This window comes from Chanos chanos, chromosome 10, assembly GCF_902362185.1.
Source record: "Chanos chanos chromosome 10, fChaCha1.1, whole genome shotgun sequence".
NCBI classification, from domain to species: domain Eukaryota; kingdom Metazoa; phylum Chordata; class Actinopteri; order Gonorynchiformes; family Chanidae; genus Chanos; species Chanos chanos.
Genome location: NC_044504.1, coordinates 8710961 through 8727930, shown reverse-complemented (window position 1 = coordinate 8727930; position 16970 = coordinate 8710961). Strand labels below are relative to the sequence as shown.

Sequence of the window (16970 nt, the reverse complement as noted above, 5' to 3'; positions counted from 1 at the left end):
ATCAGTGAGGAGAATAGGTTTGGTCATGCTTATGTTACTTTACCTCAGCGCATTACAGAACAACAGCTTAGAATCAGAATCTGCTGATCTTCTATGAAGATAATGGTGCTAATGGCTACGGTACTCCTGATCTGGGAGAAGTGTTGTAAAATGAAATGCACATATGATTTAAGTTTACAAAATCTTTTTATCATGACTGACTCACGGTGGGAAGTAAACGCTACTGTTTCATGTTTTTGAGCAATTTTTTTGTTCCTCCCAGTTTTCACTGTGATCACTAGAAGTCGTGCTGAATGCCCTGTCTTCTCCTGTTTGAGGAACCGTGTGTCACACACGTTCTCTTCAACAGTTATGTTTGCATCGCTGTGCTAGTGCTCCCGGGTTAGCATTCAAACCTCTCTTTTAAGAAAAAAAAAAAAACACGTCTTTGCTAGGGGAAGGAGTGATAGATGTCTCTTTCACTCTCTTCCTCTCTCTTCTCCTCTACCCACTCTCATCTACTGGCATGCGGAGGGGGAGTGTGTGTCAGAGTGGGGGAGGGTGGGAATTTGACACTGACTTCAGATCCCCCTCTGACAGACACCAACAGGTGTTAACAACTCCGTTCCAGACACACACACACACACACACACACACACACACACACACACACACACACATCTCTACACAAAAAGTAGCTAACAGACACACCCGCAATACATTATATGCACAAAAAGGGATGTACATAGCTTACAGAAACAAAAATGTGAGAAACACCAACCGCATGTGCGCGCGCACACACACACACACACACTGAGTGCATGTTTTTCTTGTCATAGGAAAGGCACAGTATTTTGAGAATTAAGTCACACTTGAGCCTTTTCTTTGACCCCCCCCCCCCCACCCCGCCTCTGTCTTTAGTAGCAGATACTTGTCTTGACAGGGTGTTTTACAGCATCACTGAGTGTCGGACTGCTTGAGCCTGTGTTGTTTGGTTTTCATGTCCAGGGGACCTGCGGGAGGCTTTGGGGTGGATTAGGTCACCCACAGCCTCTGATTCAATCCTCTGTCCAATTAGCAGAGATATTGCCACAGCTACAGTGGGAGTATTCTCTTGGGTTTGGGATGTGTTGCTGTGTACAGCAAACTCTATGGCCAGTATAGTCACAAGTAAAGAAACAGACAACCTTACTGACACAAACTTCCCACATCTCCAACTGAATACTCACTAATCACATTTGCACAGGCTGCATCCATGGTTGCGAGCAGGGGTAAGAATGTTGAAAATATTTCTGTTTTACTGACTATGAAATACTTGTAAATTTCTGTTAAAATGCTTTCTCTCTGTCTGTATAAGGTTCACATTATCTTTCTCTAGCTCATTCCCAGCTTCTCTTACTATTATACATTGAGGTATGACAGAAGCTTTGGCTCCTTGTCTGTTTGTGTGTTTGTGTGTGTGAGTGTGAGTGTGTGTGTGTGTGTGTGTGTGTGTGTGTGTGTGTGTGTGTGCCTGCGTGTGTGTGTGAGAGAGAGAGTATCTGTGGGAAAGTGTTCTCCAGAGAGTGTGTGTTTGACGTGACCAGAGCAGAGTGTGTACGCAGATGTACCCCAACCTCCACACTCTGAACCTCCGGTTAATTGCCTTTCACACGTTTGGTGTTTCAAGCGGGAATTTCTCTCACACCTGCACACACCCTTCAAACATCACCGGTCCCCCACAGACACATACACACAGAGTCTTGATAAAACCAGGCTAAAACAATGGTAGCTTGTGTGTGTTTGTGTGACAGACAGTTCGCAGCATTACTCAAAGTCGTCTTTCATGTTTTTCTCTCAAGCCCATCAACCACACTGAGGGATGACTGACGAGTAAAACAGTCTTTAAACCTTCACAAACTCTCTTGTGTCCTAAAACAAACAATTCCAAATCTGCACAAAACGAATTAAACGGATCTCTGCCCAATCTGTATAGAACAGACTATGGACAACCACCTGAATTTTAAGCTTTGACTTCTCTAGGTTTTTTTTTTCCCCTCTCCAGACAAACTGTGTCTCAGACAATGGCTACAAATTTGAGTGAAATAGCAGACAGTGCATGCGTTGGCCATTTGTTCCCTTTGAAAACAAACAGTGTTCCGAGTTCACATTAATCTGTCACCAGCCGTGGCAGAGTGTGGGATCAAGCATTCTGTGAGTTCAAATAAAACTTCCAGAACGAGAAAACTTGTCTACACTAGCCAAAACAAGAATAAACAAGCTCTAAACTTCTCTCTTACACAAAGGCCATCGGCTTCTTAGTCACATTATACTTATTTTATCCTAACTCTGCTTAAGTAACACAGAGGAGCGTGAACAAGCTAATATCTCAGACTCGGGAACCTAAGGTAAAGTCTTTGACGTCAGTGAGCTCTAGTCTCTACCTTTGACTAGTGATGGCCCCGGAGTCCAGCTGTGACTATTTCATTTCACCTTCACACTGACCATTGATTCTCAATTACCAACAGAAAACTCCCATTGATCAGTCAGAGACCCAGGGGAGAGGTACAGAGGAATGATGTCATCTGTGATGCTCTTCTCTGTTTCGATTCATATGAATGCAGAATGAGCAGAATGAGACAGCACCAGACTGAGAAGTCATATGAAGAACAGCAAGCGGTAGGGAAAGTAGACGGGTAACATACCTTCTTGCTCATACACTTAGTTACACGTGTCATTCTTCACTGACCCGTTCAAAGGTCACTGCTAATGGGGTTAGCTTTAGCGTCAACGCTAACATGCCGTCTCTATGATGTTTACAGCCTCCTGTCTACAACAGGCTGACGTTAGGTGAACGTGTTAAGCACAGCTCTGAAACGGCTCCAAGGTTGGTGACAGGACGGCAGCGGTGCGCTAATCAGAGCAAATACACTCTCACAGGCATATTACGCTGGTATGACAGAGCTCAAACCACAGTACATGTCATTAAACGAAATTATTCTATCAGTCTTTGCATGACTGCTTTATTACTGAGTCAACACAGGATACAGAGTGTCAAGAACTGTGTTGACAGAGATTAATGTTCTACCTCTAATGACAGTTAGGAGTATTTCTGTACATTAACACACGTGTAACTCTTTCCTTTCTCATGTAATCAGAGTGTGTCTATACCATCCTCCAGCAGCTCTGCTTTTATGAATGCAATGATCAGATAACATCGAATGTTAACGGGAATAACATGAACCAGGAGAGAGCGAGCCAGCAGAAGAGAGAGAGAGAGAGTGAGTGAGAGAGAAATGGAGAGAATGGGAGATAGGGGGAGGGAATAACGAGAAAGGTATATATAGAGATAGAACCACCTTCAACTCTCAGACCCTCTCTATGTCATAATGGAGTGTGGCTTTGCTGATTGCATTACAGATATATCATGATAAATCATGTAAGCTCTTATTATATTTATTCAACATCAATCTATTTATAACCTGGAGGGATGGTGGGTGTTGGCGCCGTGCCCATGCTGTGTGGAGTGATCGGATGAATTATAACGCGACCCATAAAGTGCAGCATGAAACAGAGCTCGCTGCTGTCATGATCGCATGAGCCGAGACCACGTCTGGCCTGGGAGGGTCCTGACTCTGCACTTCCCTTAGTTACACTCAAACTACTGCACAAGGCCTTCTTCTCTTCTCTTCTCTTCTCTTCTCTTCTCTTCTCTTCTCTTCTCTTCTCCTGCTCTATTCCACACACACTCTTGCAGGGTGCAGCCAGAGCCATAAAAACAGCCTCCTAAGATGACGAAAAGACGAACTCATTCAGGAGTCATCGTTCAGTCTGGCCCAAACCGGCCACGGCACATTGAGGATGCTGAAGGAGTCGTTTCAGTGTGGCCAGACTAGCAACACTGTTTACTTGATTTACGGAGGAGCAGAGATTGATCTGAGCTGAGTGGAGCTGGGACAGATCCTGATTCAGACTGGGTCGTGCCTCCTTTGATCATTCATTTATTACAGACCAAATGAAAAAGAGAGATAGGGTGAGAATGAAGGACAATGAGAAAAAGAGAGAGAGCAAGAGAGGGAGGGAGAGAGTAAGAGGGAGAGAAAAAGACAGAGAGAGAGAGATTGAGAGTGAGAACAGAAAACAAGGATGCAATTGAAAAAGAAAATAACAAACATTATCTCTCAAGACAAAGAGAGAACGCGCACACAATTTTCTGCAGTTTTCAATGTGCTAGCGTAAACCAGAAGGGGGCTTGAGTTTTCTCAGTCTGGAAAAACACGTCTGGTTGGTCAGCACTGATCCCAGTGCTCCATAATCATATCTGACAGTTAAAAGACTTCAGGTTAAAGAAATGAAGTCTGGCACTTAGCTGGCAATCTTGCGGCTGGAGGGGAGAGAGTGAGCTAATGTAGTGAGTCTGTTACAGAGTGTATCAGATATACAGCACTGTCTGCCCACATGGTCCGGACAGAGGACTGCAGACATGAGAGATTCACTGAGGCAAACATATGATTAAAGCTTTGCGTCAGTTGGTGTCTGGAAACTAAGTGTATATGTGTGTGTGTGTGTGTGTGTGGTTTTACTTAAAACCCATTTTCACTGTGCTACGGACTAAAAACACAGACATGCACACATACACAGCTCTGCTATATGAAGTGATCTCACCATGGTACTGTGTAAAATATGTACTGTAGTCTCCTCTGAATGAGGCTCTGGAGCAGTTTCAACTCACCATAAGCATGACTAACATGCACCTCCATGCTACAGTCTACGACTGACTGGTCCTGGGGGTTTTCTCACACACAGAAAAACACTGCTCTTGATTCATCTAAAAGACACCCTTCCCGGTAACACACAGTGAATCGTGGTATACGTCTGTGTATCTAAGAGCCACAACAGAAGACTCTGTCCTGTCTACAAAGACTCCGCTGTTACCGCGCTCAATCACAGCCTCTCCTATGTGCATCCCTCTCTCCTTACGACACAATTTGCTCAACTGAAGATGACCAAGAGGCAAAGCAGGGAAACTACAGACTGCACCCCTGAATGGAGTCCCTGTTACCACATCTCACTGATGTGCAGAGCTTTACTGGCAGTTTTATGGTACTCTAGTAGCTGGCATCGACTTTCTTTTGGGATAAAGCTCCAACACAGACCAGTGTTCAAAAGTTCCGTACCGAATGCAACCACTTGGCTCCAAGGTAAAAAAAATAATAGTCATTCAAAAAAGACCACAGAAATGACAAACACAAACAGTGTTTAAAAAAAAAACAACAAGGCTAGCTGAACTGTTCAGGTACATGAGCGATACCATCAGCTATTCAGACAAACTGAAGTCAGTTAGATTTGTGTTAACTGAGTCACCTCCTACAGACAAAAGCTAGTCAAAGCTAACTCTGGCTAGCATCTACAGTCTATATTTACCCCTGTTTGGTCATTACCTCTATAATCATGTTTAACTCTCATTAAACTGTAAAAAAGAGTTTCAGGCCTCTTGCCTCACTCTTTTCCCCTCTTTTTGTCCACTTGGGAGAGAGGGAGAGGTATGTGGAGTCCAGACAAGGTCAGGGCTTCAGTTTACAGTGTACAGTTGTGGCTGTGCAGCTGTAGTCACCTCCATCTGTACCATTACCAACATCTTACAGCTCAATTTCAGTCTCAACCTGCTCTCTCAACCCACACACACACACATACACTTGCATGTATATAGACAACAGACACAGGCAGACACATGGTCCACACAGACTCACACGCACACACATACATACACACACAAGCACACGCACGACCACACACACACACTCCACCCATCTGTTATCACTGTGGAACAGAGCTTTCTCAGGGCTAAGAACAACACAAAGATACAAAACTGAAGATAAACTTCATATGAAAACACTGGACTTAAAAATAATATTTGGCTTTATGTAGCTGTATAATACATAAATACACAAGACTGAGGATGGACAACAGGATGTTTTTAGTTTTGCTCAGAGCTTTTGTTTTGTTTTTCAGTCCATTTCAGTCCCAGAGGTAGAGGAAATGGCTCCATGTTCCAATTCCAGAAAGCATAGTGTGTTGCACCCAATAAATAAATAACTTCTTCTTCTTTTGCAGTTCTGTTTACTAATGGATCTATAAACCAGACCTCCCCTCTCTGGGGGAGTTCTGTGTAAAAGGAAATGTGATGTAATCGAGCACCTCACTTCCTCTACCAATCAAGCAGAGGAGCGGATGAACAGAAGGGAGAAGAGGAGCAAACTGACTCCTACGCAAACCGCTGAATAGCAGGTAAAGTGCTCAACTGTCAGACTTTCCTTCACTTTCCATTTGCTTCCCTGATGATTCAGTGGACTAGTGAGAGCCTTCAAACCATCAAAGCTTAAAAATTTATGTTCAAATTCAACAACGGACTGTCAAAACCCATCCCGTGATCCATTCCTTACAAACACGCTCATGTATAATTAATCACGCCAAAATGTTAATAAATGGCAAAAGGACAAGGGGCGATCTTCTCTAATAATCTGAGATGTCTGAAGTGTCGGGTTATGACAGCTTTCTGTGACGGTCTGTAAAACAGTCTCACAGAACAACAGAGCATGATTCAAAATGACACTGTTCTTCACACTAAACAGTTTTCTCTGTCTCTGCCTCTGTTCTTTGAGTGACGATGAACATAAGCTTCGATACAAAATGGTGTTTGCTTCCGTCATGATGTTATCCTGTAAAATAATACTGTCCAGCGGCATAGACCATGACAGTGCTCATTTGTCTAAAGCCTTTACCTTTTGACTGCCTCTGTGCACTTCCCTGACTGACCAATAGGGGGTAGAGTCACCACAGTTGAATTCGACAACATGGAACGTGCTCTGGTCCATTCTGTATATTCTTCTGAATAGTGAGAAGTGCGTTGGAATGGTTTGTCTGTCTGCTATTTAATTAAAGGAATGGGACCAAGAACTTCCTCTGAGCATTTGTTATGATTACTGCCGTGCCAAACTCAGCAGGGTGCTGCAGCATTTCAGCCAATAGCTGCCAGACAGATTGGAAGCTGCAATTCTACATTTGAGATCAACATTTTCGGAAAGAGAAAAAAAAAAAAAAAAAGAAAGAAAGTAGCTGACATAGCACTTTCCGTAGAATATAATAACAAAAAAAAAAGAGGAAAAAAACAAAAAAGAAAAACCTCCCTTCCAATAGCAACCAAAAAAAAAAAAAAAAAAAACTGGATAGCAATCAACTATGTTCACTGCTCTGAATCAAACAGCAATGTCTTATGAGAGTGAATAATTAGGCTAGCCTTTCCTCCACTCTGCATAAACAAACTCCGCGAGCTGCCGAACGCAGACGATCCGCTCACCTGCAGTCCAGTTTCTCCAGCTCAAAGTGAGGGTTGAAGTTGAGGACGATGCGCTGGGAGGGCTCGGGCGCGGTGATGATCCAGCGGCAGTCCTGATGGGGCGGGTACTCCAGCGGGTACCCGGGCGTGGTGAGGTACCCTGCGTTGCTGGCATCCAGGTGCCCCCCGCATGACTTCTCTGTGAAGACAGAGAACAAAGACGTTGTCACTGTGCACGTTACTCCAACCGTTCACCACACAACGCATGGAACGTGTCAATACAGATTTTATACATCAATTCAAGCTTCATGCAACCTGTACCCTCAACACAAACCCAGTGAAACCAACTCCTTACAAAGTTTTTACTTTTTATAACCTGAGTACAATCTCTATACAATGCCGTGAACAGTGTGTCCATCAACAGCGTGCTTTACCAACAATTAGTGCAAAAACTGGCCAGTATCAATACACCTCTCTCTCTCTCTCTCTCTTGCCCTGTTATATCATTCTCTCCCTGTCTCAGTCCTGTCCTCTGTGTGACATGTTCTGCTGTGTGCAGCGCTAGCGGTGGGACGTCATGCACAAACACTGGGACGTGTTCTCAGATTGTATCTGCATCTCCACGGAACGCTGCCACAGTACAAGTCCAGCACCGCTGCCGTGACAGGAAGCGCAACACAGTCCGTGTGTCTGTGTTAAGTTCACAGGTCAACCTACTGCTGTGAGGAGATCGGTTATCAAACACAAAGCCGCCTTTCTGAACAAGGGAGAGCAGAAGATAGAGCACTCATTCTGCTCTCTCTCTCTCTCTGTTTACCACACACTCCCTCAACACCATCTCCAACTCCCCGCATCCTAATAATTGATATGATTCTCATTCATTATTTCTCTGGGCGTAGATTTTCTGGCACACATATTTAACCCTTACAACACAAGCAGGAGTGTCGGCACTCCTCTCACTCTGACTCTTGAGTCAAAACGACATCAATGTTTAAACAGGAGAGAGTACACACTTCAGATCTGATGCAAAACAACTCAAATGAGTTTAGGATTTGTGTGCACATTTTTGTTCTAAAAATAAACATGACACAAAACACCAAATTTTCTCTCTCTCTCTCTCTCTCTACATATATATATATATATATGTGTGTGTGTGTGTAAAAATCTGTACTCCCACCCCCCCACACACACATACACACGCACACACATCAGCACACCAACTGATACATGGTGCTAGTGATGATCCAGTACCACACGGAGTGGCCCAGCAGGGGGATGCTGGGAAGGTTTTCAGAGGAAGTGCGAGAGGTGATTGACAGTTTGAGGTCTGTGGCTGGCTTCCACAACAGCATCTGTGAACAATTACAGTCAGTCTGAGCCATGGCTCTGATTCTACACTCACAACGCAATAAACTACTGCAGTCGCATCCACTTCACCTCAAACTCATCTGCTATCTACCAGCAAAGTGAATAACTCATCCCCTGCACACACACACACACACACACACACACACACACATACACGAATACACACACATACACACACACAGTCGAATTTTGACTCACTGCTTCCAACCTGCCCTTGTCCCTTCAAACACCCTGTCACAGAGAGAAAGGACATGGCTACACACCTCAGTTTCACAAGTAACGGATATTCAAGCAGTGACATTTGAAAAGACATTACCCCTTAAAAGGCATGTGATATGCCACCAAACTTTGCTCCCTTTCCCCTATGACTGCTAACTATTTCAAGCTCTGAACATGCATATATAATCCTGTAGTGATATATAGTCATATAGTATATATAGTATATATCATCTATATACAGGAAGAAATACACAAATGCATCACATAGAGAATATTTTACAGCATGCAAGTGGAAAATGAATCCATGTATGGTTAGTATGTGTGCTGTGATACAGAAGCATATTACACAGGTTAGGCACAGACAAACTAATTAACAAGACGTCTACCACCTAACCATCTTCTCCTTAGATTAGGGGAGATAAAGAAAGAAAGAGAGAGAGTGAAAGAGAGAGAGAGGAAGAGAGAGAGGGAGAGAGAGAGAGAGCAGTCACTCTTGTTAGGATACAGTTGTTGGAGTCTGAGTTGTGTTGTTGTGCTGAATGACATCAGCAGCTCCTGACTGTCAGAATGACGCTTCATTTCCACTCAGACCACTAAGACTCAGGAGAGAGACAGCCAAAAGATGAGGCTTCATGAATTATACTGCTGTTTCAAGCCTTTTATACAACCACACACACACACACACACACACACACTAATGACAGGTAAACAGTCAGGGCCACAGATTCAACACCCTTAACTTCTCACTCACTCACTATCTAAGCCGCTTATCCTGATTAGGGTCGCGGGGGGTGCTGGAGCCTATCCCAGTGCTCATAGGGCGAAAGGCGGGGAAACACCCTGGACAGGTCGCCAGTCCATCGCAGCACCCTTAACTTGTGCGTACAAATCATGTTCAGTGGGTAATGGTGATTTGGTTCTCACTCTTGACTTTTTAATTTGCCTTCATCTTAAGCAAAGTGAGAGTGAATGGCATTATGAGTTCTGTCCCCTCTCTGACATTGTCAGTGAATGAGCAGCTGAGACCACTAAGGCTTTCTCTGTAATTGTTCTGAACAGAGATCTGAATCAGTCGAGCATGTGACATATATATGACAGTGATAGTTACGGTGGGGAATGTTTATGATCACATGATGTGAGGGCAATCATTTTTAGATGTAACACAGCAAACATCACACGTCCCTGCGCCCATGTCCTTGAATGGCCAACTGCCTGTGTCTCTACTTTCACTTGGTGTTTCAGCATGTCTATCTGTTTCCCTGAAAAGGAATCTCATTTGGCTTCTTTACAATGTCAAATGTAGGGCAAACCGATCAATGAAATTAAATGCACAAATCAATGCAATTTCCAATCCTTGCCAGGCTTTCGGGTCAGCAGGAGTGAGGTGTGTGTTGTTGAGTCTGCTGTCATGATCCAGTACTGAGTTGACAGGACATGAGATCATATCTGAGTTCTTCATGAGAGAGACAGAAGAGAGCCAGACCAAAAAAAAAAAAAACCCAGACAACACATTGTTTGTTAACAGACATATCGTAACACGCTACACCTGATAAATGGCTTTCCAAAGAATTACTACGCTCTGCTTTTCCAGTTTTCTTTCTTTTCCTCTCTCTTTTTCTCTGTCTCTTTCAGGTTTATGTATTCTCGTAGATGAGTAACACCCCCTCCACCCCACATAAATACCTCTAAATGGTACTAAGCAGACGGGTAAGGAGACTGGTTGCATTATTTATGGAGTTCTGACTTGTTATGCATTTCCTCTTGGTAGCACTGTTTCAGCACTTTTTCCTGCCTCGTGAGATTAAACAAGTCCTTGTTTACTGGCCTGAATGCAAATATCTGACCTTCTTGTCACAAATTTACCGATTTTTCCTCCGTGTGGCAGTTCATTTAGCTTCATCCCAAAACAGCTAGAGCATACTACCAGCAGGGACAGTAGTATGAATGGTAGCGATCTATGTAATTGTTGAGAGGTTCTTTAAAGGATAAAACACACTAATATATATTTAAATCTGTTTAGGTTTGTAACAACATCTGTATTAGGTTTGTAACACACTTGCAGAATGCTAAAACTAGTGTGTTCTGAATCAGTACTGGCTCTGACCAGTGTTCTGGGTGGTAAGGGAGTTATGTGTTTTGATAGAGGTTTGATGGTGGACTTCAGTGTGAACAGGGAAAGATTCTTTGGCACGCAAACATGCACACATACACACACACATGAACACACACACACACACACACTTACAAGCACTGTACAGAGTCTGCCAAAAACTAACATCTGCCTTTCATCAGTGAGCGAGTGTGTCCATTGCACACACTACAGCTCCAGGGCTGCTGGACTAAACCTAACCCAGCACCTATCCCAATGGACACACACACACACACATACACACACACATACATACACACATACACACACACACACACACACACGCACGGAGAGTGTAAAACCAGACCTTGGGTAGAGGACCCGCACTACAGAATGACCACAAAGACATTTAGAGAGAAAGATGACTATGGCACTGAAGACTTGTAAAATACACGGAAAACAAAATAACTTGAAACCCTCGGCAAAACACAAGCACAAGATGATGAACTGGGTTTGGCAAAACTCTGATAAGATCTCTGAAATTTAAACGACATCCTGTGTGTACGCCACACAACCACAAGAGAACGCTAGAGAAATACATCCACTAACTCTAGAAATTTGGCAGAAACAAGCTCCAAACTCAAAATTATTCACTCCCATTCAACTCTGTTAATACATTTTCATACTCAGCCCGCGGCTTAAGTTTAGAGAAGCGGGCTTGTGACCGAAAGGTTGCCGGTTTGATTCCCTAGACCGGCAGGAAACGTCCACGGCTGAAGTGCCCTTGAGCAAGGCACTTAACCCCCAACTGCTACCTGGGTGCTGCGGCTGTCCACTACTCCTTGTGTGTTTACCATAGGATGGGTTAAACCCAGAGGATGAAATTCACTATGGCGATCTAAATAAGCCTTATTATCTTTTTATCTCAGTTCCTGTGTAAACTGTAACACATACACACACACACACACACACACACATCCGTGTTTACAGCAGCTCGCTGTTGGTGGCCAGGTGTACCAGTGCAGCTGCACAAGCTTGCAGTCAGCAGTATTTCTGCCCAGACGCAGGTGTCCTTGGCATTGCCAGGCCCATTGCTTCCCGTGCACTGGTCCAGCCAGCAAATAACGCCCATCCACTCTGCCACAGAATACACCAATGCAAATTGCCGTGAGGACGAGCAATCAGAAACAGCATGGACTGACATGCAGGAGTCAAAAGATGCTCCTCATTTCTGCACAGTGGATTCATTTTTTCATTTTTAAAGAGAATTACAGTATTATTGCACTCACTCTCTGCGAAGACACATGACTGGACTACAAGGTTCTTCATTACAACACACCGCTAAACAAGGCCTCAAGCCTTAGTGTGCGTTTTCTTTCTGCTACTGCTGAGTCCAGCTCACCAGCACAGATCATTAAGTGGAAACCCTCCTGCTACCAGCAGGGCCGCCTGCCCGTGAGCCGGATGGTATCTCTACATGAAATTACGCTTTCTCTGAAGCATGCGTCCACCTGACTCAACCAATCAATGACTTAAGTGAATCAATTAAATTGTTCGCTTTGACTGATCATTCGGGTACGTCTCTGAGTTTTGAGGGTCAGACGTGTAACGTAAACGTTCACTCACTTCGTTTACAACCGATGAACAAACAAAATCGGCTTCTCTATTTGGTACGATTTTTCGTTTGGCCTCATATTTACATAAACTACAGCACAGCTATAGCTAACAATGACATATATGCGAGGTGTCGACAAAAATGCTATATTTTTCGCAAAAGCGTAACATTGCTTAATTCTGTTAAAATGAGTTGATCATAAAAGTCTTGGCGCTGTTCACTCGGTTGGTTCTTGCTATTCTGGTGTTTGCTCCGCCACGAAGCAGCAATTTAGGGGTGAATAAAGTGTCCAAAATGTTCTGCGTAGCCCAAATGTTAGGAAAGCCGACGGCAAGTTTGGTTTGGTTTGGCTTGGCTTTATCTCCTACGGGGATTCGTATGTCCCTAACGCGGCGGTGACATGTTTGCCACGATCTGGCTACTGTATGGACTACCGTCTGTCGTATCACATTGTAGAAACACAGTATTTCACATGTGTTTCAAACAATTAAAAAATGCCATAAAAATGGCACAACAGTACATTTGAATGTTGATTTGACCCAGCGCTGTCGTTCATGGCAAGGTAGGATCTAGTCAGAATGACAAAATGTCCGCGAGACATATTTGCTGTTTAACACTCTATCTATAGATGCATTGTGCCCTGCTGACTGCAGAGCCTGACTGTGGTAAATCCTAAAGACAGTGGACACTTTTCCATTTTAGTATAAATTGCACAGTTAATCACTGGCTAATATCAATAAACAAGCCATTTATGAACGAGAAGCTAGAGACCCGCTGCCGGAGTAGGTGGCTCTGAAGACGGGCTACTTGGCAACATACGCGCACAATGCGAATGTCTTCAGCACCATAATAACTTTATGAATCAAAGAATACTAATGACAGATAAAATGTTTGTTTGAAGTACTAAAATGTTACAGTAAAAATTTAAAACTAGCAAGATACAGCTGCAAGATACATGCAACTATAATGATTATATTTACTGAAAACTTAAATAAATTATTTTAAACGCTATATATTTGGGAAAAAAAATCTAGAGCTGAGTTTAGAGTTCACATGTAGGCTCCCTACAGAAGGTGATATTTATTGCATACATTCATAAGAGAACGTTTTGGCTGGCTCTCTCACGGTTCAACTTTAAAAAGAAAGAAGTTCGTCCGAACGCAAAACGCGACAGTAATGATAGTAAAAATAAAAATACTGGATGTATACTGGATGCCCAAAAAAAAAAAAAAAAAGAAAACCCTGATACCGCTAATTTGCCGACGAAGTGGTGATAAAAGTGGTCAATGCTGTCACGAGACGTCTCCGGTACAGCACTCGGCGAGGCGGGGTTCTCGTTACGCCGAGGGCAAAGCCTCTCCGTTGGAGCAAAGCATGTTTTCGCACACGGGAAACCGTTAACTCACACACAATTTGACCAGAAACGATACCCGCTTCTTCCTTCAGACAAATGACACAGTATATTTGGTTTAACGCAAAATGATTAATCCACGTTGTCACTCTTTGAAGATAACATGATTTGCTTGTTTCCCTATCTTTAAACATGTGTTGCGATACTGATCATTAAATCTAGTATTTGGCAAGCCCCAGCTTGTTCTAGGACCAAATAACTAATTAGACTTCAGTTAAAGGACCAAAGTATGGCATTTCAGACTGCCTACTAATGACAAAAATACATTTAGTCTACTTCATTTACTAATGTAGAAAGGGGTGAACTAAAGGCAAACGAAAAAACAGTATATGGAAATCAAAAACATGACTTAAAACTTACGTTTAGATCCACAAACAAATGGTGATAAACAAAATGCGAGTAAACATCCATACAGTGTGGTTAATAAATCCATTTTTTTCTGGGTGAGTCTTCACCCGAGGATTCTTGAGGAAAACGTGTGAGCAAAGTCTTCTCTTCGAAAGAACCGGAGTGTTCTTTTCCGTATTGAGGAACACGTTTATCCACTGAGAGCAGCTTGCTGTTCACTTCCACACAGCCGTGTTTCTGTCCTCTTCTGTTTAATCGCTTTTTCTTTCTTTATTCTTTTTGTAATTTTGATTGAAAAAAAAAGAATTACAGCCGAAACAGCGTGACAGTTTTTTTTCAAAACAATATAAGACTTAAGGACATCACCAGATAACTTTCTGTTCACACTTGTGAGAGAGCTGCGCAGTCAGGCTACATAACTATGAGGACGGTTAGTCCGCATTAGGTCTGAGTAGGTGATTGCTTCGATCTAACCTCCTAAGTGAGGCTTTTGCTGGTCTCCAAATCCGAAATGTCACTGGGCGCTCCTCTCTGACTTTCTCTCGCCCTGAAATTTTAATAAATTGTCTGATCTGCCTGACAGAAGGAAAAATTAAATTTAAAAAAAAGAAGAAAAGCGCTGTTCAAACCAGATCTTCCGTGGAACAGATCCACCACTGATGCCTTGAATTAGAAATAGCGACAAGACCCTAACGCTCCGCGCGGTCTCTACACTAGTGTTCCCCTCCTACTCGCCGCGGTGTGTGAGAGAGCTCGTTCTGAGAGCAGCGCACAGCAGCATGTGTGTGTAATAGCATTAGAACGGAGAAGCTATCGCATTACAGTCAGCACCTCGACCCGCCTCCCTCTAGTCTCTGATTAAAGAGGAGCGCTCACTGGTCCCTCGGAGTTATAAAAAGACGAGCGGAGAGAGAGAGATAGAGAGAGAGAGAGAGAGAGAGAGAGCCACAAGCGCCCACAGCCACACGCTCGTGAGATTTTTGTAGCTGAAAACCACAAGCGGGTCTCAAGTATTTTCTGAAAAGTACAAGGCGCGTGAACACCGATAACGAGAGGAGATTGTAGCGATAAGAGAAGAAAATAGCAGCAGAGTAAAAGCGTTGAAATTATGGCAATCACTCACTTTTCTTTGATACAGTCTTAAAATTCGAATCCACTGTCACATCTAAGGATATAGCGTCGATTCAAAGGAGAAGTCGTTGTGGAAATAAAACAGTGAACAGTGATAGGTTAAAGTGCTGACTATAAAGTATTTGAGTACACGAGGGTCGGGAGGGAGATGGTTATGGTAATGTGAAGCTGAGTTTGTATCAGTGCAAGGCCGTTTGACAGCACACCCAACAACAGCACAGAATCAACAAGGGCAAATGGTCAAGCATCAAAAAAACATGACAGGGCAACTCAAAAAGCTGTCTAGTGTTTACCAAAACATGAAGGTAGAAGACGGGCAACAGCTCACAATATGGGGTGAAAAAAAGGATTCAACTTGTGTCTTGTGTCTTTTTTTGACGGAACTCATTCTTCTGAACCTCATGTTGAGTAGGGAGGAGAGGAGTGATCCAGATTTTTCAGGGAGCAATAGTTGTCTGTCTTCCCTCAGTTCATCTTCTCTTTTAGGACACTGGGAATGCCGAAAAACCCCTGTGTTAAAGGACCCTTTTGAGTTTTAGCGGGTGAGATTGTTTTTTTTTTTTTTTAATGATGAGACCACACTACACACATCACAGCTTTTACACTGCATCCACAGGGGTGAGCCCAAACTTAACATCAACTCCTCCAACGTAATGGCTTGTGATCCACCCAGAAAAACCCCAGCACACTGGCCTGAAATCAACCTTCAAATCTAACTACGGAGATGACGACCGCAACAACATAGCACAAAAAAAAAACCCTCTTAGAAATGTCATCGAAGGTTTAGGTAACCCAGGAAATCAGCATCCTCCACACAAAGTGAAAGCAGACGACTGTGGATTTTTTGGGCACTCAGTCGTCTTTATAATCAAACAGTTTTTCCAAGGCCTTGAAGTTCTTACAGCTCTATGTGTATATTAGTTTAGGACTCTCTCAGTTTGCTTTTAAACTCAAACTGTTAATCATGTTAATCATGGTTCCTCTCCTTTGCTGAGTTGTTTTGGCCATTGTTGTAGGTTACAATTTCTTGTAGGAAAATGTTTTGATGGTGTTTTCCACTGACATTCTCATACCGTCAGTCAGTGCATCAGTCTGAGGTTCCACAGAACAGCCTGCAATCGTCTTTGTCACCATGGCTACTCTTATCTAACCCGCTGTGGGCTGTCTCCTGCCCTCTGCTCTGAAAGACAACAACAGTGTTTGACCTGGAGCTGGGAGCTGTTGAAAGCTGCAGCCAGACCTGTCTACACACTCCCAACCTCTGCACACGCCATCACCTGTCCTGAGATCATCCATCTTCAGGGTAATGGCGCACAAAAAGTGACCTCACTCTATGCTGCATTGGACCGTGTATACTCCACTGTACGACACTTCTCCCAGGCTCGCTGTGTTAGAGGAGGGCATGTTTGGCCTTGTGTTATGGCTGAAAGTTCTGGGCCCTGTTGAAGATTTCAGTCCCTCTAGAAGGGTGGGGGGTGGTGGGGGGGGGGGGTTG

The 16970-nt window shown here is 43.5% G+C and overlaps 1 protein-coding gene across 2 annotated transcripts in view; it reads right to left on the bottom strand.

The window, feature by feature from the left end:
• nrp2b (neuropilin 2b) overlaps window positions 1-14429 on the bottom strand; it is a 56935-nt gene extending 42506 nt beyond the window's left edge. Inside the window, exons 1-3 of one of the 2 annotated variants that reach the window (XM_030786090.1) lie at window positions 14369-14429; window positions 8130-8138; window positions 7316-7493 (exon numbers count right to left, since the gene is read on the bottom strand). In XM_030786090.1, the coding sequence (XP_030641950.1) occupies window positions 7316-7493; window positions 8130-8138; window positions 14369-14429 (248 nt within the window). Of the gene's footprint in view, window positions 1-7315; window positions 7494-8129; window positions 8139-14356 lie in introns of both variants that reach the window. The other variant, XM_030786089.1, reaches the window with a different exon arrangement.
• Window positions 14430-16970: the final 2541 nt, after the last annotated feature.